This window comes from Pelmatolapia mariae, linkage group LG20, assembly GCF_036321145.2.
Source record: "Pelmatolapia mariae isolate MD_Pm_ZW linkage group LG20, Pm_UMD_F_2, whole genome shotgun sequence".
Classification (NCBI taxonomy): Eukaryota; Metazoa; Chordata; class Actinopteri; order Cichliformes; family Cichlidae; genus Pelmatolapia; species Pelmatolapia mariae.
This window is the reverse complement of record NC_086244.1, coordinates 26,819,984-26,844,420: the sequence shown is the minus strand read 5'-3', so window position 1 is coordinate 26,844,420 and position 24,437 is coordinate 26,819,984. Positions and strand designations below refer to the sequence as shown.

At 41.3% G+C, this 24,437-nt stretch overlaps 1 protein-coding gene across 1 annotated transcript in view; it reads left to right on the top strand.

The window, feature by feature from the left end:
• Positions 1-24,263, top strand: part of l1cama (L1 cell adhesion molecule, paralog a) — a 44,422-nt gene extending 20,159 nt beyond the window's left edge. Inside the window, exons 2-28 of the mRNA XM_063463934.1 lie at positions 2,232-2,593; positions 3,774-3,788; positions 5,378-5,480; positions 6,024-6,226; positions 9,088-9,210; positions 9,566-9,736; positions 10,736-10,850; positions 11,147-11,331; positions 12,873-13,004; positions 13,085-13,231; positions 13,320-13,431; positions 13,800-13,963; positions 14,073-14,232; positions 14,405-14,529; positions 14,713-14,814; positions 15,708-15,905; positions 15,994-16,064; positions 16,159-16,384; positions 16,499-16,614; positions 17,948-18,164; positions 18,413-18,535; positions 18,800-18,976; positions 19,062-19,175; positions 19,317-19,466; positions 19,881-20,012; positions 20,782-20,854; positions 21,395-24,263. Of these exons, the coding sequence (XP_063320004.1) occupies positions 2,464-2,593; positions 3,774-3,788; positions 5,378-5,480; positions 6,024-6,226; positions 9,088-9,210; positions 9,566-9,736; positions 10,736-10,850; positions 11,147-11,331; positions 12,873-13,004; positions 13,085-13,231; positions 13,320-13,431; positions 13,800-13,963; positions 14,073-14,232; positions 14,405-14,529; positions 14,713-14,814; positions 15,708-15,905; positions 15,994-16,064; positions 16,159-16,384; positions 16,499-16,614; positions 17,948-18,164; positions 18,413-18,535; positions 18,800-18,976; positions 19,062-19,175; positions 19,317-19,466; positions 19,881-20,012; positions 20,782-20,854; positions 21,395-21,656 (3,846 nt within the window). The 5' untranslated portion in view covers positions 2,232-2,463 and the 3' untranslated portion in view covers positions 21,657-24,263. The remainder of the gene's footprint in view (positions 1-2,231; positions 2,594-3,773; positions 3,789-5,377; positions 5,481-6,023; positions 6,227-9,087; positions 9,211-9,565; positions 9,737-10,735; positions 10,851-11,146; positions 11,332-12,872; positions 13,005-13,084; positions 13,232-13,319; positions 13,432-13,799; positions 13,964-14,072; positions 14,233-14,404; positions 14,530-14,712; positions 14,815-15,707; positions 15,906-15,993; positions 16,065-16,158; positions 16,385-16,498; positions 16,615-17,947; positions 18,165-18,412; positions 18,536-18,799; positions 18,977-19,061; positions 19,176-19,316; positions 19,467-19,880; positions 20,013-20,781; positions 20,855-21,394) is intronic.
• Positions 24,264-24,437: the final 174 nt, after the last annotated feature.

Sequence of the window (24,437 nt, the reverse complement as noted above, 5' to 3'; positions counted from 1 at the left end):
CCTGTGATAATGGAGCGACCGCAAGGCTTCATGCTGTGTACACAGTGTGGAAGCTGTCTGTGTGTATGCGAGTGTGTTAGTGTGTTAGTGGGGCTGAGTGGGGCTTCAGTCTGGGCGATCGGCATGTTTGGGTGGCAGGGTTGGGGTCGTTACATGGCAACCTCTCAGCCTCAGTCTCATGTGACAGTCATTTCTTCACCATTCCCATCCCATTATAGTGTTCCCCTTTACTGCTCCTCCTCAACATGACTGGAATATTCCTCTGCAAGCTTTGCCTCCTCCTGACTAAAGCCCACCGGACCATGCCCTTTTATCTTTTTGATATCCTCTGTCAGACCACTCCAAGTGTCTGTCTGTCCTCTTTCCTTTCTGTCGGTCTGGTCATGCATTACAAGCTTCTTTTGTGTGTATCCCTGTGCGTGTGTGTGTGTGTGCGTGCATGTAGCAAACTCCCTTGGTGAACTGTGATTGGCAGAATGACAAGGTATAGCATGCCTAATCATTAATCAGCGTCTTGCTTTGCTCCACACAGCGCTCCCTTGCCATCTCCTTGAATGCTAGGCAAGCTCCCACTTTAGATTACATTAACACCAGTATTAATACCCTGACTAGTCCTGCTTTATTCATCTCCCTCTAATGGTATTTTGGAGAGGCCGATTTAAGACCGGATCACTGTAATTGGCTCCCTGTTTCCCAAGAACAACAACAACTAAAGAGGCTTTAAGCCGACAGAAGGACTAAAGAAGAAGAGGACTAACAAGAAAGTGAATGATGCACACTGATTTGAAGATCTTGCACATGTGTGTCTATGTGTGTGAGTGGATGGATAGGATTAGCGTCACAGCTGTCACCCTTTGTCATCCCTCCTCTCCTCCCTCACATCTCTCCACCCATCCCATCAACCTTTGCTCCCCCCTCTTTTACTCTGCCTCTCTCTGTCTCACCCCTCCCTTGCTCCCCTCCTCAATCCCACTTTCCACTTTTTATCCTTGCTAAAGTCTTCCACCTACTTCACCCCTCCTCCCCCTTCTCTCTCCATGTTTTCCATTCTTCTGACAAAGCAAGCAAGTGAGTTTAATGGCTCATTTAATCCTAATGCTGTTAGTTTAAACGGCCTAACTAAAGACTTCTGTTTGGTCTTTAATTTAATCTGAATAGATCTTTTGATGTAGACAAATCCCACATTCCTGTGTCCTTTTGTAGGATGTTGTTCAGTGCAATCTCTGTTGAGTGACACAAAATCCACAATGACCAGCAATTATCCACTAGATACAAGAAAATGAACGATAATCACCACTCTCTATCGTCCTCCCACCCACCACGCTCTTCATGCTCTTCATGCTCTTCATCTCCTCATCTCCTCTTCTCTCTGACCTTCCCCCCACTCCCCAAGGTCACTCATCACTCTGCTGTCGCAGTGCCAGCAAACAACGGTGAGCGGAGCCAAAACTCCTTCGATCAGGCTGCAGAGCTGCCAGATCAGCCCCTCTCTCTATTATTGCCACTTTCTTTTGTCTCACATGCACGTCTTAATCATGGCGTGCTATAACAGCTCTTTGTGTGTGATACTGAGTAGTGTAAACAGTCAGCGGGTTGCGCCACGTGGTGCCGCGGGGGAGGACAGCCTGCATGTTGTGGCGAGGACCGACTCCAAGGATACAGATGGAGAATAGATAGACTAAAAGGAAGGGGTGGTTTTCCTTACTCGCCAGGACTGATAGCATCTTTATCGCATACTTAGCACAATACTATCACCCCAGTACACTACAAACTGTTCAGTTCATGCAATGCAGCCCTGACCAGTCAACCTAATTATCAACTATTTGTTTGTCTGTCTTGCGTATCATCAGATTTATCACTTCATCACTCTGCATTTGTCTGTCTGTAGCCCATCTGGGTGCTGGGAGGCTCTGTTCAGCTTCTTGTTGTGGTATTCAGCCCATCTGTCCTGCTGACTGGCCTCTCCATACGGGCCACTGGTCATACAATTAAAACCAAATAGTTTTTTTCTTTTTTTCTTAATAGGAACAGGTTGGGCCATAGGCTGGCTGGTGTTTTTTTTTTTTTTTTTTTTTTTTTGATGGGATGGGCATTGTTGACTGATTGGTTTGTTAACTCTATGTCTCAGTCTGTCTGTTGATCTAACCACATGGCTCTGGGTATTTTTTCTTTCATTCTGACACATGGCCTCTCTGTGCATCTCCTTCCTTTTTTTCCTCTCTATCTTTCAGAGCAGAGACCAGCAGGAGGGCGTGGACCTGGTTTGAAGGGGAACACTGAAGGAGAGAGGAAAAACGGAGGAAGAGGACAAGAAGATCAAAGGCATATGAGGCAAAGCCAAAGCCTCTTGCACAAGAAACATAGCCTCACACTTGCACGAGTCTCTGTGTGAGTGAAGTTGCTCTCTGTGTGCATTTTACTGTAAGTGTGTGAGCAGGTGGGACTTTGATGGGACAGTGAGCAATGCCTGACACGCAGCGACAGCAGGTTGGCAGTAGGGGGCAGTGCTCCAGCTGCCTCCTCCCCCTTGTCCTCATCCTTCTCTCTCTTGCAACCCAGCCCAGCCAAGCAGCCATAAATATTCCCCCCAATTGTGAGTACTGATTCATAATATTCCTATTAGTGGGTTGTGAATGCTTCCATGTGGTTCAAAGATCTATTTGTTGTGGTAATTACATTGTTGCTTCATCAAAGGGCTCTAATAATAATCTTTTATCATGATTAATTAGTGCAAATGAGCTGAATGAACACGCGTTTCTCTTTCAGTAACCTCAGTATTCAGTGTTACAGAGCTCCGTTATGCTGTAAATACATAACAGAACACTAGTATTTAGAGCTGGGGTTTCTTTGGTTAGGCCTCCTTTGTGCCTGTGTGGCGTCTAATTGCTTTGCAGTTGATCCTCCCCTACTGTATTGATTAGTCCTACTATTGATCTGGTTTCTATGGTGCAAACCAGAATCTGATTGGGGAGTAATTCAATCAACAGTTGAGTTATACAACAAAAAATCCAGTGATGTTTATCCTCACTCACCTCCTCGATGTAATATGTGGGCATTAGAAATACAGCTGAGTTTGTGGCCCCACAGGGAAATTGATCTTCATCTCCTCTGCTGCTGTCAACCTGCCCACAAAGCTCCAGCAGAGAGACAGAGAGAGAATATTTCCTCCACTGCTGCTTTTGTTGTTAACTCTTTATCTAAGACTACTTGCAGTGAGTCACAGCCGCCTACACTAATTTCAAAAGTGCCTGTATACAAACACATGCGCATCTCTCAAATGCTGATGAATGCAGTAAATCTACCCATATGGATCCCCGAGGAGGCTAGGTGACAGCGAGGTGAGAGGGTTGAAGGGATGAAGGGAGGATGATGGTGAGGAGGAAGAGGAGGAGGGAGGAGCAGGTCAGAGATGCAAAAGGTCAAGGTGTCTGGTGCCTTTCAATTAGGAAGCCTGTGCCATGTCAATAAGAGTCACTGAGAATGAATGATTAGGATCAATAAATGGCATACCTTAGGATCTGTGTCAAGGAAACAAGGGTTAAAACCTACGCCCTATTAAAGGAGATATTACACCGCTGCATTGTTCATATGTGATAAATACTATTCAATGCGATCTATCTATCTATCTATCTATCTATCTATCTATCTATCTATCTATCTATCTATCTATCTATCTATCTATCTATCTATCTATCTATCTATCTATCTATCTATCTATAATTAAAATATTTTCCTTCATTTCCTTGACTCTGCCCACCACTGTGGACTAACAGACCGCATAAGAGATCGTAAGTGCTTTTACGTTTATTGATGTCTTAATGTGGATGCTGGCAATGTTTACTGCAAACACTTTAACCGTACATTTAATTTATTAGCATGTTTTTGTTTTCCATCCAACACGCATCAAACAAAATATACTTCAGTGCTGAACTTAAATGAGTCCTGGCATCAGTGTGCCCTTTCAGTGTTATGCTGCTAGTGTCTGTGTTTTATCCTGCGTTTGTGATCGCATGTGAGGACGTGTGTGTTTTATTTTCAACAAGCACCTGCGTCTAGGTTTGGGTGTGTATATGTGTTTAGCCTCATTGGCTCCCGGTAGGTGAAATTCCTGCAGGAGAAGGGAGGAGGAAGTTTGAAGAGCTGCTGTCGGTTAGGAGGCAGCGGGGCTGTCAGATCAAAGACGCGAGGAAATAAAGAGGAGTTAAAGCACTAAGCACCAGCTCCTCTCCTCCTCTTCTGCCAATAATGGAGCAACGCCCGCAGCCCAAACTTCAATTTGATCAGCTGAGGAAATGGGCTTATTTCCCTGCATCACTGGGAATTCTTTCATTAAATTGCTGCAGTCTCCCTATCCGTCTCTTTCCAAATCTCTGCAAACTTGCCCCTTGTTTGTTTTGTTCCCTCTCTGTCTCTGCGTCTTTTTGCTCAGTTTTTCTGCCGCACTGCATGTGCTCTCTCTTTGCTGCACGTTCATCTATCTCCGCTGTCTGCTTAGCTCTCCATCTTCATCGCCTTTCTCTCATCTACCGCGCCCCCCCTCTGTCCTGTGCCTTCCTTTACCCATTTACCTACATAATATAAATTTATCTCTGGCTGCAGCGCTGTCTCTTTCCTTTAAAGTCAAATTAAAGACTCTACTCACAAGTATCAAGCTGTGGCTTCTGTTCTACTGCAAAGAAGAACAGTGTGAATAGTTCCTGAAGATATGATATGAGAAAAACATTTAAATTTGGATTGATTTCAAGAACTATATAACACAGTATTGTGGTTTATAACATATGTAAAAGACATGTTGGTGTTGTGCTCAGCAAGTTGTTTTTTTGTGCATATGTAAATGCCGCATGTGCTTTATGGCTGCTGCACACAGCGATGATAAAGAAAGGTAAACCTGTTCATTTGGTCTTTAAAAAATCCCTGCTTCATTTCCAAGCCCACTTTTTCCTCCCTCTTTCTGTCTCAGTCTCACAGGGGACACCGTGCTATATACCTCTTTTATATGAACTCTTCCTCTTACATTATGCTGTATCAATTTTCTCTCATTTCAACCCATTTATTCCTCCTGCTCTCTTGCTCTTACTCTTTCCCTTGGCCTACATTTCATCTCTATCTCAGGGGACTCTTTTTAAGAGATATTGACTATATAGTTATCTGCAGCTGTTAAAATATGGAAATAAGTGGTGTCTCTGGTTATTCTGTGCTATTTGCTATGAGTCTGAGATGCGTCTTATGCAATCTGTGTGTTAAAGCTAGAGATATAGCAGCATGCATCATGGATACTCATCATGTGAATTTAACAAAGCAAAGCCTGCAAGTCAGTTTGGGGTGTGTGCATTTACATGTCTGTGACTCGACTAACTATGACTTTTGATGTATGCAGTCAAGAGGCCTCCAGTGATCAAAACACAGCCGGAGTCTGTCACCGTATTTAGCACTGAAGACTTCGTCATGAACTGTGAAGCCTCTGGCAACCCTTCACCCATGTTAGTCAACACACGCGCGCGCGCGCACACACACACACACACACACACACACACACACACACATACACACACACACACACACACACAAAAACATAAAGATCATGGTTTGATTAAGAATGGAAATGCTATATTATTCACAGGGGAGACCAACTATTGGTTATCTGGAACAGTGACCTTCCGTCTCCTTGTTCAGCTGACATCTACATATTAGCATTACATGAGAGCACAGCTTCTCCTAGTCAGATTTCTTGTTCCATTTGGGGATAAATGTCATTAAGCCCTCGAGCAATATTTTCAAAGTGTCTTAGCTGCTCTGAAGTGGAAAAGTGCTCCGATTGCCGAGGAAAAGATGAATATCACAATTATAGCACGAGTTCTAAGTCTGACTGGGGCATCTTGTGTAAATTTTGCAGCTATTCATTTGTGCCCTTAAATTAAGCAACACGTAAAGACACCCTATGTGTGTCATCAAAGGGACAGAAATGACTGTGGATTTAATATTTGAAAGAAGAATCATTCAGGCTCTTCTGTTTTTTGTTTCAGCTTCCGATGGGCAAAGGATGGGGAAGACTTTGACCCAGGCAGTGACCCAGAGCTGAAGGTTTCTGAAAGCTCTGGCTCATTCGCATTCTACACACTTAGCAACACCATGGACACACTGAACAAGTACAAAGGCAAATACGTTTGCTACGCATCCAATGAGCTGGGGACAGCTGTGTCTAACGAGGCCATGCTGAACACGGATGGTAAGAGCACGTTGACAACTCATGAACCACCGACCGCTTTGATGAAAGACACAGCCGTAAAATATTTGCCCTCAAGGCAAGAACAACATCATTGAAATACTATCAAAGATATAAAACATCTCTATGCTAAAAAGCAAACTGCATCACACCAGAGGAATTACAAATCTCTTAAATGTCATTTCCTGTGTTAGCTCTCCTATAAATGCCTTCAAGGTTCAGTTTCGAAGCAAGCTGTGGTATTTGTTGATTTATATATGGTTGATTTAAAAAGCTGTGAATGGAGACAGTGCTTTTCCTGCTTTATACCATATCATCTGTTAGCAGATGGGGCTCACACTGAGAGTTCAGAGTTTTGCCACCTGGAACATAATTAGATGCAATAACGTGATAATCATATACACAATCATCCACACACATACATGGGGACCCCTGAGCAAAAGTAAAGAGTACCTCTGCACATCCATCTACCTGAGTGACTGGCTCTCTCCTGGACGACCTCATCCCTCCACAGTTTCCCTGACAACGGTTTCCCCAGAAACGCTCTTGAGTTGATGTCATGTGAAGAAGCACTCTTCAGTAGCTCCTGTGAGGTTATCAACAGATGGGAGGAGGGAAAGCAAACATGTATTACTCACAAATTAAGTCTTTTACAAGACAAAAATAAAACAAACAATGGTTCTATCTCTGTTTTTGTAGAATCATCAGAAGTCAGCATTTTTAATGTTGCATAACAGCAGAAGAAAACTGATGCACATCAGCTGAAAAGCAAATACTACGTACTAGAAAAATTGTAACTCTATTGATCTCAATAGATATATTGATAACACATATTATACCACTTCTACATAGATATATGTACAACAATCAACACACCAGACTGCAGTCTAATAGTAGCACAGACAAATTATAGTTATGTGAAGACTAATTAAATGCATGTACACACAGCACTACAGTGGCATGGTGGTTCGCACTGTTGTCTTACAGACTCCTCCCACAGTCATGTATGGTTTGGTGATTGGTGATTCTAAATTGCTCATAGTGTGAGTGTGAATGGTTGTCTGTCTGTGTTAGCCCCTTCAACAGACCGCCTACCTGTTCAAGGCGCACCCCACCTCTCACTTGATGGCAGCTAGGATAGACTCTAACGCCCAATGACCAAGAAGTGAATACGTGGAAGAAAATGGCTGTAAGCATGTAGGCACAACAGTTGAGATATCCATAATCCTAATAAACAAGACAACTTATTGAAGCCCCACAATACGCTTTCCAAGTTATACCCAATAGGCCTGTTTTTAGAAATGTTTCTGGCAATAGAGAATCTCTCTTTGCTGTTATTAATGCAACTCTTGTGCTAAGAAGTCCTTAATCTCAATTTGCATGCTATGTTACCCACATACTAAAATAACCAAGGGCGTTTTATCAGGTCGACTACATATGTGGTCTTGTGTGAGAATCTGCCCAGCAGCTTAATTTTTTAGGCCTGTCTGTGGATGTGAGACGTGGTCCACTTAATCATGACCTCAAAGTTCACATAGTAAAAAAAAAATGTTTGTGGGGGAAGGAAAGAAGTGAAATTTGTCTTAATAAACATGCCGGACAGATTACTGGACTGCTTCATAGTCAGCTCTCAGCTGACAGTGTTGACAATGAGCAGGGTGTTTTCTGCTTATTCGAGCAGCTGGAAAATAGGCAACAGGCAGTGATCAAAACACCACAAGCTCTTTTGGAAAACTCCTCTCCAGAGATCCCTCTCACAAAATCTTTAAAGTTCCTTTCCTTTAAATTTGAAAACTCTTAATCTGCTTGGCTTATCCACAGACACTGCTATAGTTTGTCTGTTAAACATTAGTTTTCATTATTATTTCTGTGGCTGTGTCATGATTTGAAATAGGATGTAAAATTTTGCTATGCATTCATGATTAATAAGAAAAGATACACAGCTTTGAAGGGAACCATCAATTCTTTTTCCTGTTAGAGCCATCACAGAATGATTTTTACAATCACCAACTACTTCCACCTGTAAACTTGTTTTGTTTTTACCAATTTGGAAAATGTCTCTATTTTCACACACAGATAAGGAGCACATTATCCTGGGATAATGGAAAAGTTGGTCATGTTTCACATCAAATGTGTAAAATTTCATTGAAAACAAGGACACTCTAATAAGAGAAAGTTTACTACATATCAGTTTATTTGTGTTTTTAATATGATGTATTTTCAAAAACCAACATTTAAAATCAAGTATTTTTTAGAATTAAAAGAATGCATCTGACATATAACTGAGTACAACTTACAAAACAAAAATGTTTCTAATTTATGCATATCAATGTGTTGCATATAAACCAAATGATGAACAGTGTGTCATTTACTGCTACGGACACTACAGCCTGAAACACGCTGCACAAAACTCACCTCACAAGAATGAAGCATAACTCATCCTCTTACCTGCAGCAATATCATATGCCTGGGATACATAGCACTTAGAAATAATCAAATATTTTAAAGTAATGTTTATATTTGTTGTTGTTGCAAGTTGACAACGTCAGAAATTACACGTTGACATGAAGATAAATTCATATATTCAAGTGATCCTCCTAAGCCTAAACCTGTGAGAACTTTATCACTAGGACCAGCTCTTTATGATCAACACCAGCTCATATAAAATTACAGTATTTCCTGGAATATAATATTGTTTTACACGTGTACAGTAAAACTGATTTTGCCTTTGGAGTGTGATTGACCCGCACTGTATTCGTTGTTCACGATGACTTGCGTAAGATTGTCTTGTTAAACGTCTATATGAGCTTGTCCATCACCTACGTGTTTACTAAGACCTTTTTTCTGTCTTGCCTCCCTTTAAGTTCCCCCCTCCCAGCAGAAAGATAAAAAGGTTGATGAGACGGCTGACGAGGGAAAAAGTTTTATTCTGAAGTGTAACCCCCCACAAAGTTCTATGGAGCCTATCATTCACTGGATGGACTTAAGTGAGTACATTATCTATCCATCTCTCTGCTTCCATTACATGCTTCCTGTCTCCAAGATTTTGTTGTGCATTTACCACTTCAGAGAAAGCAAGTTAGCAATTTATTTCTGCATCGAGACTATCAAAATTTCTCTCTTTTGCAATATTTCTGCAACATTTTTTCTCTAGTGCTTTTTTACAATCCATGCAGGATCTACATTTTTCAGTTCCTCTCATCCTGTTGCATCTGTATCTCCTGCCCAATCTATATCCTGCTGTTAATAAGCCCCTCTGTTATTGTAATTTTTTCCAATTCTTTTAAGCAGTTTCAATCATTTTGTCAACATTTTTCTCACTCCTTCTTGCCCTTCTTTCAGGGTTACGTCATATCGAGCTTAGTAAGCGGGTGATGGTGGGGAAGGACGGCAATCTGTACTTTGCCAATCTGGAAAGTTCGGACAGCAGGGATGACTACACGTGCAATGTCCAGTACCTGGCAACACGCACGATTCTGGCAAAAGAGCCCACCTCTCTGAAAGTCACCCAATGTAAGTTTTTTTGAAGATTATCTAAACTCATCTGACTCAGATTAAGCTGATCTAACCTGAATTAAGGGTGGGTTCCAGTTAACAACAGCTTTATTCAAAATTTAAACCAAAACAAAATTTCAAGGTCTTAAGGAATAAGAAAAATTCAAGGCAATTTAGTTTAAATTGGTGATTTTCTGATTGTGTGTAAAACAGGATCAGAAACAACAAAACAACAATTGATCATCAGGTAATCTATTCGATGGCTTCTCTGTGGTTGAAACATGTCTTTCAGAACAGTAAATGTGAGTCTCATTGTGGTGTAAGATAGAAAATAAATCAGAGGATCCCAGTCAGTCTGGCCTAATGTCTGGAAATCTGGCTTATCTGTACCAGCGTTCCTTGAATCCTACAACTATTGATACTCTCAGAACTTTAAACAGGAGTTTAAATTATTCTCCAAGCGTGTATCATGGTTGTAAAAATCATTCAGTTATGGAGCTGTTTTGAAAAATAACCAGTTTACGTTCATACACCTCTTAAAATCTAACTTCTTTCATTCTTAAGGACATATATGCTACATTTAAATGCCATATGCAGTATATTAGTTGAGGCCACATACTTAAACTACACATCACCATGTGGTGGCATGACCGAAGCAGTGACCAAATCCAGTAGGTCCCACTGAGCCAGCAGGGGGTCTTCCTCTGCTCAGCCCATATTGTAATGAGATTCAGCTCACACTGTGATGTGGCTGCCAGCAAGTGCGACCCAACTAGAGGTCAGAAAGATGAGCACATGTTAACATGAGACCTCTGTGTGTGTAGAGAGCCTAGATGATGATGTTTTGTTAGAAAGCTAAAGTCTATCAACATGAATCCACGCCCTGAATCTCTACTTGTGTTCTTCAGAGTCTTTAAAGTGGTTGCTGTGTCAGCAGCAGAGCAATCTAAAAAAATTACCCATGCATATGTATGAGTGTTTCTCTCTGTCTTTGTGGTTCCTCCTCTCTTTGTCCAGCCAACTCGGTACTGCGGAACAGAAGGCCCCAAATGATGAGACCTACTGGACATCACAGCACGTACCACGCCCTGAGGGGACAGACACTAGAGCTGGAGTGCATTGTCGAAGGCCTGTGAGTGTCTTAGCGTGCACATGTGTGTGTGCTTCCAACCCCTTTAATCAGAAAACTTAAGCCTTCAATCTTACCTGTCTCTCATCCATCCACCCCCACCCTACGCATTATTCCATTATGTCTTTCGCTTCTTCCTGCCAACTCTGCTTCCTGCTGCCATCTTGTCTTAATGGTCCTTATCATTCCTTCCGGCATTTCTCTTTCTCTCTCTGCCTGCTTGCTTTACTCTATGTCCACTTCCTCTCATTATTTTTCTCTCTTCTCTTTAATCCCTCCATACATGTCGTCCTTTCTAGTCCAACTCCAGAAGTGTCCTGGATGAGGAGGGATGGCGAGCTGTCAGAAACTCGGACCACCAAAGATATGTTTGACCGCCGCTTGCGCTTCACTAATATCTCGGAAAGTGACGGGGGTGAATACCAGTGTATAGCTGAGAACTCCCAAGGGAACACCAAACACATTTACATGTTGACTGTGGAAGGTATATCTCTTCCTTTTCTCTATTACACTCTCATTCCTTCACACACACATACACACATATATATATCTTGAGAGATAGTGAAAAAACACACAGCATGCTATTATTTTCCATTACATATATCTAGGTTGATATTTTAATCTCAATATATATGAAGTGGTTTGCTGACCATTAGGATATTTTCGGGGTTTTTCTGTGGGTAGCTGCATAGACAGAGACCTCCCTCACTAACTTTTTTTGGAACTGCCATAAATTTGGGTTGTTTGTGAGAGCCTGTTAAAAATAACATCAGTCACAAGAGATGCCACAGAAGCAGAGACATCTTGTGGTTCACACTACACTATCAAACTGCAGAAACACCAGATCCTGCCATTTCCTCAGCTCCCCAGTGTCTTTCATAAGAATAGCTCTGCTTTGTAAACTTCCATGTTGAAACTAATGGGGCTCATTTTAAAGTGCAACCTCATTTTTTTTAAATTCTATAAAAATGTAACACAGCTGCTTGCAAAAATGTGCTTTTTTTATGTTTCAAAAAAGTTTACCACTATGCTATATCGCCTCCTTTTTTAACAACACTCTGTAAACTCTTGGGCACTGAGGAGACCAATTAGTCTGAGCAAATTACAAAAACGTTTTCCAACTCCTGACTAATTAATGATGCGCCAAATGTTTGCAATGCGTGCCAGGTCCAGACTGCAGACATGACACAGAGACCGTTGTTATGTGGTTTGGCCTTATATCGCCGAATGCTTTCTCTGGGGAGGATGTTGTTTGGGTGGCAGCATAACATAACAACACACATACACTTTGCACAAGAAATTCAAAAACTGAAAGCATCAATGTAATTAACTAAAAAACTCAAAAAACAATCCCCCAAACCAGAATTAATAATAAACAAGGGCACTCAGAGTGTGCAACTGTCCCCGAAGAGCAAGGGCTAAAACATTCAGGTTTTATGCTGATGTCAGCATTGGTAATATGGAAATTTAGTTTAGTATATTAATCTTTTTGTGTCATTGTGAAGTCATATAATGGATATTAAAAATTAATGTTTTAAAGAGCTAAAACATGACTGATATATTGCTTGAAAAGTTTGGAGATGGAAACTAAAGCTTTTTCCTAATTCATGTGGTCCTGAGCTCTGCCCTATTACCATGAACCATTACATACTAAAATGGTGTATTTAATTATTTTAAACCATATGTTTGAAGCAGGATTTGAAGAAGTCTTTGGCTTCTCTAAGTTGTAAAAACTTGTGATTTTAAGATATTTTCATGCATTGTGTGATTTTGCATAAGTGTATGGCCTCTTTGTGATGTCATAGGGTTTTATATTAAAAAAAGTGTGTTGTGAAGCTCCCTCCATGACCTTTTTTCAAGGTCAACAATTTTGAATTTAATTGTGGACAAAGAGCAGTGTTGTGATCACTTGCTTCTTCTTCTTTCTTTTCTTTTTTTGCATTTGTTGATTTGTAGGTAGTAGAACCTCAGTCTTATAGTATTTTGCTTGTACTGTTCGGGACTGATATATTCTGTCACTTGCAGCTGCACCTTATTGGATCAAGGAGCCAGTCAGTCAGCTATATGCCCCAGGTGAGACAGTCAGATTAGACTGTCAGGCAGATGGCATTCCCTCTCCTATCATCAGCTGGACCATCAACGGGGTCCCCATCTCAGGTCAGTGCACACACCTTAACATGCACCACCACACATCTCCTGGCACTTAAGATGTACTGACAGCGTGTACTCTTTAACAGGAGTTGATAAGGACCCTAGGCGTACTCTGACAGCAAGCGGATCTCTGATCCTAGAGGATGTGAACTTTGGAGACACTGCCATCTATCAGTGTCGGGCTTCCAACAAACATGGAACCATCCTCACAAACACCAATGTTTATGTCATCGGTGAGTGCTAGTTGTTACGTGCTGTTTGTTTAACTGAATTTTGAGTTTGTTCTCTGTGTATCTCATTTGTCTTTGTGGGGTGTTTCAGAGCTGCCTCCCCAGATCCTTACCGATGATGGGAATACATATGCGTATACAGAGGGCCAGAAGGCTTTACTGGAGTGTGAGACCTTTGGCTCTCCTAAACCAAAAGTGATATGGTGAGGCGGTATTGCATATTCCAGCGCTTACTGGCAGATTTTCCTATTAATACATTTTAAAAAGGTGATATTATTGCGTGGGTAGGTCTTTATGTGCATAAATTAACAGCTAAGTGTTGTTACATCTGGGCTGTGACTGTGAATTCTGTCAGTGTGGCAAATATCCAATCAGGCTTTGCTCCTTGTAGTAAAACAGGAAAAGTGGCTTTTAAGTTATTAAATTTATCAGCCGCTGCAGTTGCTGAAAACCCTTTTTTTTAAAAAAAAAAAATCACCCGCCAAATTTCTGATGTGTGTGTTGGTTTTTAAATTGATGAGTGTGTGTGTCTGTATGTGTGTGTGTGTGTGTGTGTGTGTGCGTTTCACAGGGAAAGAAACAACGACAGCTCCTTCCTTCTAGCAGATCGCAGAGTTAACCCTCTCAGCAATGGGTGGCTCGAGATCGCTAATGTCACCCACAGCGAAGACGGGATCTACACCTGCACTGTGCCAAATTCCAATTTGTCAATCAGTGTTGAGCTGGAAATATTCAGTCAGTGACACTCACATGCTTAGAGACATAGTAACTCTTGGCAACTTTATTTATTACTTGTACCTCCTGCAGCTTGTCTCAGCATTGTACTGTTTGCTTTCTTCTGCAGATAGGACCGTGATACTGTCACCCCCACAGGCTCTGAAGGTCCGGGCTGGAGAGAGAGCCATTTTCACCTGCCTGGGCCTCGCTGACCCCAGACTCGACCCTCCTTTCATTCAGTGGAGAAAGAACAACCAGAAGCTGGCTGATTCCAACAGTGATGAAAAGTGAGACATTTTTATATCTGAAAATAAAGAGGATAATTTTGGAAATCATGAAAGGATGATTATGCTTGTGAGCCATTTGTTTATTGGGGTGGGGAATGAAGAGTTAGAGGGGAAGGATGATGATAATAAATTGTAATTCATGATATTGATGACAATGACTGTATTTCCTCAGGTATACAATGGAAGGACCGGATCTCAAAATAACTAATGTGCAGCCAGATGATGAGGGAGTGTACACCTGTGAGATCATCACAAAACTGGATGTAGCAGAAGCCAGGGGTACCCTCACCTTATGGGGTAAGACCACTGACCACATATGACCAAAAACCGAGAAATGTCCAAACCCTGTAAACAACAGGCCTAAAATCATTCTGTAGTTATAAACTCCACCCCCACAAGAAACAAACTCATTTAAAACCTTTATTGTGCATGTAGTGCATAGGTAGTCATGCTAGTAATAATACTGATGTCCCCTATCAGATCGTCCAGACCCTCCCATCCTCCTACAGATCTCTGATCCTAAGGATCGTACTGTCACCCTCAGCTGGACTCCTGGAGATGACCACAACGGCCCAGTGACAGGTGTAGTACAAACACATATAGTTGCACACTTTTAAGCACTGACATGTACAAAACCTTATACTTCACCTAACCTTAAAAACTACTACGTGACATACATCTCTGTCACCACAAGGAGGACACATCCTCATGACTGCAAAACCCCCACAACACAATCATACAGACATGCACAGACACAGCTGTTTTTCTCCTACTTCATAGTATTGGATTAGACATAGAAATAGGGAAAATTGAAGAATTAGGTCAGGACATTGTCCACAGTTGCTCTTTCTCACATGAAGCACACAGCTGGAGAGCTGCCATATTAGATATGTTCTTACTGCTAGAAACACAATGTTTGATTTAGGCAAGCGTGGCATCCTTTTGGGGTGTGCGGGAAGCGGGACACATAACATGACCTGTAACCTGTAAACAGATTGTCTCTACAACAATAACAATAAACACAAGAAGACAGACACGCACACTGTTTGAGTGCTCAAATCGCTTAGAAAATCTTATAGCTATCCTTATAGCTATACAATAAATTCAGTTCAGTTGTATTTATGTAGCACCAACTCACAACAACAGTTGCCTCAAGGTGCTTATATTGTAAGGTAAAGACTCTACAATAATAGAAAGAAAACAGAGAAAACCCCAACAATCAGGTGACACCCTATGAGCAAGCTCTTTGGCGACAGTGGGGAGGAAAAACTCCCCTTTTAGCAGGAAGAAACCTCTGGCAGAACCAGGTTCAGGGGAGGGGCAGCCATCTGCCATGGTCAGTTCAGGGTGAGTCGAGAAAGACGGGACAAAGACAGACACAAATGCAGCTTTATGAGTGTTGAGTGTTTAGTTATGTTTCCATTACTTCCTTGGGATAATGTCCTTTCTCCATCATTCCTTGACTTTTGTCGTAGAGTATGTGGTAGAGTTTGAGGACCAACGTTCGAATGAGAGCGTCTGGAAAATGCTGGCCAGAGTTAGCGGAAACAAAGAACGTGCCGTTCTCTCCCTGTGGCCCTTCATGTCCTACCGTTTCCGGGTCATTGCCATCAATGACGTGGGCAAGAGCGACCCAAGCAAACCATCTGGAATATACAACACACCTGCTGAAGGTAAAAGCCATGGATCTGTAGCTTTATGTTTATGAACTGTCACAGTACATCCCAAACAACACTAAACCATCTTGTTTGCTAATCCCAGCTCCAGATAATAACCCTAAAGATGTCAAGAGTGAGTCCATTGAACCGAACACTCTGGTAATCACCTGGAAGGTATATCTCTTACCTGAATGCACCATTTGGTCAAAGTGGTTACTGATAATATTTGAGAAATGGTCTTATTTGGCTGCTGCTCCCATCTTTACAGAAAATGAACAAAACCGAGGTCCACGGACCTGGCTTCAAGTACTGTGTGCAGTGGAGACAAGCAGTGGGAGGTGGGCCCGACTGGCACGAGAAAAATGTAACAGAGCCGCCATTCCGTGTTGACAATGTTGGGAACTTCTCTGCGTATGAGATTAAAGTCCAGGCTTTCAATGAGATAGGGAGGGGACCTGAGCCAGACCCAGTCATAGGCTACTCAGGAGAAGATGGTACTATATTTTTTAAAAAACTATTACTTTTTCAGCAGCACACTTTTCTTTTCCTGGGATTTCTTCTACTTGGCATTCTAACCCGTCTCCTTCCTGTCTGTCATTGGCGCTCAGTTCCTTTAGAGGCCCCGATGGATGTGGGTGTTGAAATAATAAACAGCACTACAATCAAAGTGACCTGGGCACCTATAGACAAAGAGACGGTCAGAGGACACCTGCTGGGATACAAGGTACTGCCCTAGTATCTCATCTGTTGTTTGGCCTGACGTATGCATGAATAATACATGAGTGGTTTTAAAGTGGAGGCAGACAGATCGTAGCTTAGTGGCGTCAGGGTACTTTGTAGTTTCAAGGTTGTAAAGCCCTTTCTCCCCCTCAAAATATATCTCACACTCTAGAAATACTCCTTAACTTTCCTTTTATTTTGGTTTTTTATGATTCATGTTCTAGTAAATGCTCCATCCCTGCTTTTAAAGTCTTAGAGAACCAAATGAGAACATCAACAGAGTCATAATATAAATGTAATTAAATGCAATAAATGTTACAGTTTTCCTCATTTGCTTGGGCTCAGTTAATGAATGAGAGCTAAACCTGTCGAAACGATGAAGAGCATCATGAAGAGCATTTTGTTTTCTTTGTTAGGTCTTTCAAATGTTTCAGAACACTTAAACAAATGTCTCATCCCAGCTTTGTGTGTTTTGAGATTTAATTATTGTATATGTCCTTGTGTTCCAGATAGGTCACATTTCTATCATCCAGATAGTTTTTGCCTCCAAAATATGTTGGCATGTAAATCATCCATGCAGAATACTCCATATAAATGTCCAAATCTTTTGGTGTAAGCCATGAGTATGAGCACTGGATAATTTTTTTTTAATTGATTGCAATAATGTTAGAGAGGAATAAGGATGTGTGGTGGTGAAGCAAGGAGAAGAAGTTTCAATACCTGTGGCCAACCATCCAAAGCAAAGGACAGAGCACATGAGAGGGAAGAAGAGAGTGCAGGCAGGGTGGAGTGTCAGGGTAATTTGTGACACAAGGATAGCAGCAAGTGTGAAAGGGAAGGTCTACAAGATGGCAGTGAGACCTGCTATGATGGATGATTTGGAAACTGTCCTTCTAACAAAAATAATTTGGTTAGGAGCGATCAGGACGTACAGGGTTAGAAATGAGAACATCAGAGCAATGGCTCAGGTTTGGACACAAAGTTAGAGAGGAAAGACTGAGATAGTGAGGACATGTGCAGAGAAAGGAGTGGATTTATTAAATAAAGCTGCCAGGCAGGAAAAAAAGAGGAAGACCATCAAGGATGAGGTGAAGAAGGACATGAAGAGGGTGGTAAGGATACGATGAGATAAAGGGAGATGATCCACTGTGGTGACTTATAACAGTATGTTTATAATTTGTTATCCTGCCAAACTGAGCTGTTTTGGGAGATTCATCTTCAGATTCAGTAACTTCAAAACTGTTCAAAGAAATGTGCCTGAGCAATTGAGATAAACTGTAATTTTCCAAATATAAATAATAAAATAAATCCTCATTTGTGATGTCCTCTTTTGCCAGATCCACTATACCAGGAAAGTGCATAGGAGCCACCACCGAGGCCGCAGGGCACAAGAGTTAGAAAGCACTGTGGTGGTGAAAACGGAGCCCAGCGAGAAGAAGAAAGTGATCAGTGATCTGAGGCCGTTCTCTAACTACACCCTTAAGGTGACTGTATACAACATAAAGGGAGAAGGACCCTTCTCTGAGGCGCTGCCCTTTGAGACTCCAGAAGGAGGTGAGAATAAATGGGTTAAAGAGGCTAGAAATAAGGCTAGAAAAGGGAGAAGTGATGACAAAGTGGTTAAAGATGTTTTATTGCAGATGATAAAAATAAGAGGTCAAGAAACATGGCAAAGGGAGAGGGAGAACTATAGGTATAAAGAAAAAAGAAATGAGACTGGTAGCAAGGGGTGATGATAGAGTGATGTGATGATAGATATTACTAAGTACATTATCATCATGCATTTTTTGTATTTTTGCTAGTCCCTGGTCCTCCCTTGACCCTGACCCTAGACAGCCCATCAGAGACAGAAATGACCCTCCACTGGACACCTCCTGGCCAGCCCAATGGAGTGCTTATTGGATATCTGCTGCAGTACCAACAGAGTGAGCATGTGTCTATTTCAACCTTGCCAGCAAAGTGAACATTGAGTAAAATCCTTCAAGTTGGAAGTTCTTCTATGCTGCAATCAGACATTGGAAAAACAAGCAATGCATCTCCAGTGAAATCAATAGTGCTAAAAATGTCAAAAGGAAAGCATCCTAATGAGCTTATCAGTCAGTTACTTGTCACCATGAACAATACATTATCCATACATGTGTTGACAACCAAAAAGTGATTAAATGGTTTTTTGGCACTGCTGTGGTCAGTTACAGAGAGTGATGACAGCCCCATGCAGGTGGAGACAATAGATGACCCCACAGTCACCCACATCACCCTGAAGAACCTGGACCATAAGAGCCACTACCGTTTCTACCTCAGGGGGCGGACTGCTGCTGGGGATGGAGTACCTATAACGATGAAGGGTGCCACTATGCTGGATGGAGGTATAAAGCCGATTCAGTCTTTTAATATGTAAAAGCTATTAAATTAAACAAAAATTTGATTTGCACTTGTCTGAATGCATTACAGTAGTTCCTATGAACATCAGCCTGTCTGTGGGGGAAAACGCAGTTAACTTTAGCTGGGTACCAGAAAAGAGACGCAGGAATGTTGGCTTCCAGATCCAATACTGCAACAAGAACGGTATAATATTCACACTAATCTGTGCATAAGTTACGCATCTTTGCATTCAACCTTTTAAAAGGATTATTACCTTGTGGGAGTAGCTACACAATCCTGAACAAGAAAAGAAAAAGACACAGGTTTCTTGTTGTGCTTCTGCAGATGGCAATAAATGGAAGACGACAGAGAAGGTGAACTCCTCTCAGTCTTTCTACCAGATCCAGGGCTTGACTCCTGGCTCCCATTATTCTTTCCAATTTATCTACAACAACACAACCTTCTTCAAGACTGGAATCGAGACAGAAGGAACAGGTACTATGAGCCTTCATTCATCCTCTTTCCTTTTATCCCTACTGCTCTCTCCTCTGGGTTTCCCGCAGCTAAAAATATAAAGCCTGATCCTACAGAGAGTGTCTTGCAGTTCTTTCTCTGCCTGTGAAGTGCTTTCAAAGACTTTTGTGAAAAGAGAGCTTGGTTAGCCATATGAAATGATCCATTACTTGTGTTTGTTTGCTGTATTTTGCTGTATTCTTTGGTTCCCTGGTGAAATGCCAGCCTGTCAGAATGCATAATGATCTGTCTCCTTTGCTCTAGATTCTACTCCTTCTTTTATCTTGGTCTCCCTATCTGTCTCATAGTTTCCATTTGCCGTGTATTTCATTCCTGCTTCCTGTTACCAAAAAACTCTAACTCCTTTTTCTACCACCTTCTTTTTCCTCTCTTAAGGAGTAACAGAGATGCAGCCAAGCTTTGCAACACAGGGCTGGTTCATTGGCGTTGTGAGCGCCATTGGACTGTTGTTGCTGATCCTGCTCATCCTCTGCTTCATTAAGAGGAGTAAAGGGGGAAAGTACTCAGGTCAGTGTGACCTACCCTGATAAGTGTTTAATATTAGGAGCTATTAAACTGAAGCTTGATGAGCAGACATTCTCCCTTTTTTAAAAGTCCACACAAGCTTTGTGTGGGCAATGCTGGCCAGTCTGGAGCCATAAAGCTGTCCGACGCTGCTGTAGAAAAAGAAGCGAAACACTTACTGGCTTACTGCACCACAGTAAATATATTATATTGACTGGGGAGAATATTGCGTGTTCTTTTAAATCAATCCCAAACAGTTTGATTAACCTTCTGACCTGAACAGTGTTTCCAACTGTAAATATCTGTCCCATTTCACTCAACCTGCTTTCTCATGCAGTTGTCATGTCAAACATGAGACAGACCTCTAAGCTTACACTTCCTTGCTTTGATAGTAAGGAATAATCTCTGGCTCTTTCTGAAAAAGACAAAAAATGTAAAATAATGGTCCATGTCTGACTGAAAAAAACAAGCTTTTAGCAATTTTCACATGAGAGAGAAGTGAAGACAAACCAAATAATAAATCTGATGATGCCGACCGCCATTCTAGTTGGCTGTTATAGTTTTAGAAAATCAGTGAGAACTTAAAGTAAAACTATAATACAGATAAACTGATACTATCTACAGATAGTCCAGCTTTTTTGCTCCACCTAAGCATCCTTGATGTTATCTTGCTTTTTAATAAAACTTCACTGTTGAGATCTGAGACTTACAGTGGCTTTAGATAGAAACCAGATTAAAATCTGACTGATAATGAAATCTGTCACATTCTCAGTGAAAGATAAAGAGGAGGGCCCAATGGACTCGGAAGCTCGGCCCATGAAGGATGAAACTTTCGGAGAGTACAGGTGTGTCATCTGAATGTACGCTGTTTCCTTGAATGCTTTGTTACGTTTCTGCACATTGATTTCTAACACAGCCCTGATTCCCTCAGCACTGCTTGGTTTTCCTAACCCTCTCTGTTCCTTTCATTGTCACTCTCCTCCCTAATGCCTGCCCCTGTTATGCAGATCTCTAGAAAGGTATGCTGCGATATGATTTAATATCCTTAACCCACTTAATTTTTACCTCTGCCAATGCCTCACTTACCTTCTGCCTTCCCATAAACATTCAGACTAATTTTAATGTAATATATTTGTTTACTGATTCATATGGTGATTGCATTATGTTCAACAGTCCAAAATCCAATAATGTTCACCTCACTGTAATGTGAGACTCTAAAAAGCAAATAGTCACGATTTATAACCTGGAACTGACTATTAAAAAAAAAAAAATTACTTAAAATATTAGTACATAATATTCAACCTTTCGGCATGTAGCACTGCATTTTTCGTATGCATCGTGTTAACATTTCTTGCTTTTGACCTCTTCTGTTCTTCATGCTGCAGTGATCTTGAGGAGAAGCGAACAGCCAGCCAGCCGTCCCTGTGTGAGAAGAGCAAGCTGTACAGTGAAGACAACCTCGACTTCAATGGCAGCAGTGCCATGACCACAGAGCTCAACATGGATGAGTCTCTGGCTAGCCAGATCAGTCGTCCCAGTGGCGGTCCAGAAGGTTTCCACGGCCTGCCAGAGAACGCCCCGCTGAACCCCACTACCTTCTCTCCCGCCACCAATGGCGTGCCCAACTCAGTCACCATCCTCGATTAACCCCCACACATCCACCGGGGACCATCAGACCAAAATATGTCAACACGTATGTGCCCATATGCTCCTGTTCCCTACTGACTTGCTGATCTGTACTTCGACGACTAATAAACAATCATATTCAGATGTCCCTGGCAGCCATCTGATTGACTAGACTATATTGACCAAAGGAGTGTCCAAAGTAGTGGACAGCGATAGTGATATAAGCCCGACTGACATGAACATGTCCTTTGACCTCCCTTCATTTTCCTGTGCAGTTTACAACTAATGAAAATGACTAACATTCATTTCTCTCCCTCCTCTTTCGTTCTCTCAGCAAACAACAGCGCAGATGCATAAAGACAGAATGTTGTACAGTTAGAAATATCAGGGGGTGTAGGTATGGTCATGTAAAGATGCAGAGTAGTGCATTAAAAGTAAAGGATGATGGTAGAACCCAGTGTAGGGAACAAGACAGCTAATGCTGCTGTAAAAAAAAAATCTTGAATCTTAGATATGAATCATGTTTGATGTACTTCCCACATGATTTTGTATGTCTAATTGCCATTTAATGTCTCCGATTGTACTTGCCAGTGACATTTTTTTCATTTTACAAGTGTGTTTGAATACCAAACATCATTTTTTTTGTTGCTGTTGTTGTTGTTGTGTCCTTTTTGTTACGTAATCATTTTTCATATTGTTTTCTATACTATTTATATAAAAAGCTACGGCACATTTCATAGATTAACATGTTTTCAGCAAAATCAAGTGAAGCCAAGTTTCTTACTATTTGGATGCATTAAGTGGAACTTGCTGTGAAAATGCTGAGTAGCATCTGGTGTATATAGCTGCATCTACACTTATCTATTTAGCCATATTACAGTATTATAGATCCTTATAAGTTCCTGTGCCTGCTGGGTCTGCATAAAGCACCAGATTGATGTCATTACTCTCTCGCCTTCCCACCAGAAGTGTAATGTCATTTTTGAAAACGATGTTGTAATTTTTTTGTGTGTCGAGACCTATGTGTAGTTTTCTGTATCGCTGTCTTTGTCTCTTTCTACGCTGTATTAAAACATTGTCTCTAATTAACAACCTTTCATACCTGCTCATCTCATACTAAACAAACTGAGGCGCAGTATTTATGTATATTTCAGATAAGAGGGTGGCGTCTAGTGCGCAAACACTCTCTCAAGTTTTATTTTCAAACCTTCCTCAATGCAAGCTGATATTGTTGACAGTTGTAAAGGCTGCCATTTGATATATGATAAAGGTTAAAAAATAGTTGTTTATATCAAACAGAGAATGTATTCCTTTCAGGGTTAGGCAGACACTGTATTTACTTGCTTCTGAAAATAATCTGAGCTAAAAAGGTAAAAGGAGAGTAAAGTCACAGGAAGAGCCGGGACCATTTGTTTTCCCTCTGAATGTAAATACAACCCTTACAGAACCATGTTTGATATGAAAATGTGAAAAATGTGCAGGTTTAAAGCCACTTCACTTAATTTTAAAATGTTGCAAATTGTAGTTTTTTTCCTTCTCTGTACTATTGCTATGAATTCAGACTTTTCTGTTATCGACAAACGATCACAGTGAGATTTGGGTGTAGCAAAAACATACTCCATAGTTGAATAAAGGAGAAAAAAATAAAAAAGGAAAAAAAAATCACATTGTTATGTAGATGTTTTTGCAAACATATCGAAATTTGAAAACGGGAAAAAAAAGAGTCAATTTAGTGTCACTTAGTGAAAGTAGTTACATTACAATTTAAGCTAGGATTGCGCTCATGCCCTTAATCATCCAGCAATGCAGTGCAGTGAATATCTGTGGAGTTTTTGTCTGATGAAGTTGTGCGGGGCAGAAATGCAGTGAGCCACAGGGAACACTTAAATGCGATACTCTCCCTTCTCAAACAAAAGCTCGCCACTGGCCAAATATCAACTGTAGTCTCCGAGGTAGAATATGAGATGTCTAAAGAGGCTAGTGGCACTGAAGGAGGTTTGTGTAAGCTCCCTGTTGTTGGTTAAACAGACACACTCAGGACAAATAAAGCTTTTAAAAAAAATCTATTTTCATACAGGAGCGATGAATGACGCAAGATATGCCAATATTCTAACTCAACTATCTGCTGCTAAACAACTGTGTGTCAGTGTTTGGGGGCAAATGTTAGCTCTGAATGAGGAATGAGTGTACACACACAGATACTCACTCGACTGCCGCTCACTCTTTGCTTTTCATGTTTTGTAGGGGAAACCTGGGGATGCTGGCCTTTGCTTTCTCACTGTGGTTGTTCTTTCTTTTTTTATATAGCTAAAGAAGAAAAATCGACTGAAAATGAATTGGTTTGTGTAGAGAAGCTTCTCTAGGACTCAGAAACAGACATTTTAAGTGGAAGTAAGACAAAACAGAAAGGGCAAGGGAGGCCAGGGGGTGTGCGCCGCTGCTGGGGATGATATGCCTCTTCGCAGAGTGTGGGGTGCAGTATTAGCACAATATGATGATGCCTATATTTGTCATGGGTGGATGACTGGAGCTGTGGGTCTTCTACCACTTTTGGGGCCAATATTGTAACTGCATTATGAAGCTACTGCTGTAACTGGATATATGACTGAAAAATAAAGTACGTGGAACAATCTGTACCAAAAGGGGCTCCCATTTTTTGTCACTAATCAGAAATAACCGTGTTAATCGGGAGGAAATCTCTGTCACTTAAGTTATGATTAATGTTCATCCAGTTCACACTGATTCATTGATTAACCAGGTTTATTTAGCCCAATGCCACAGGAGGACAAGCTAATGTCAGGT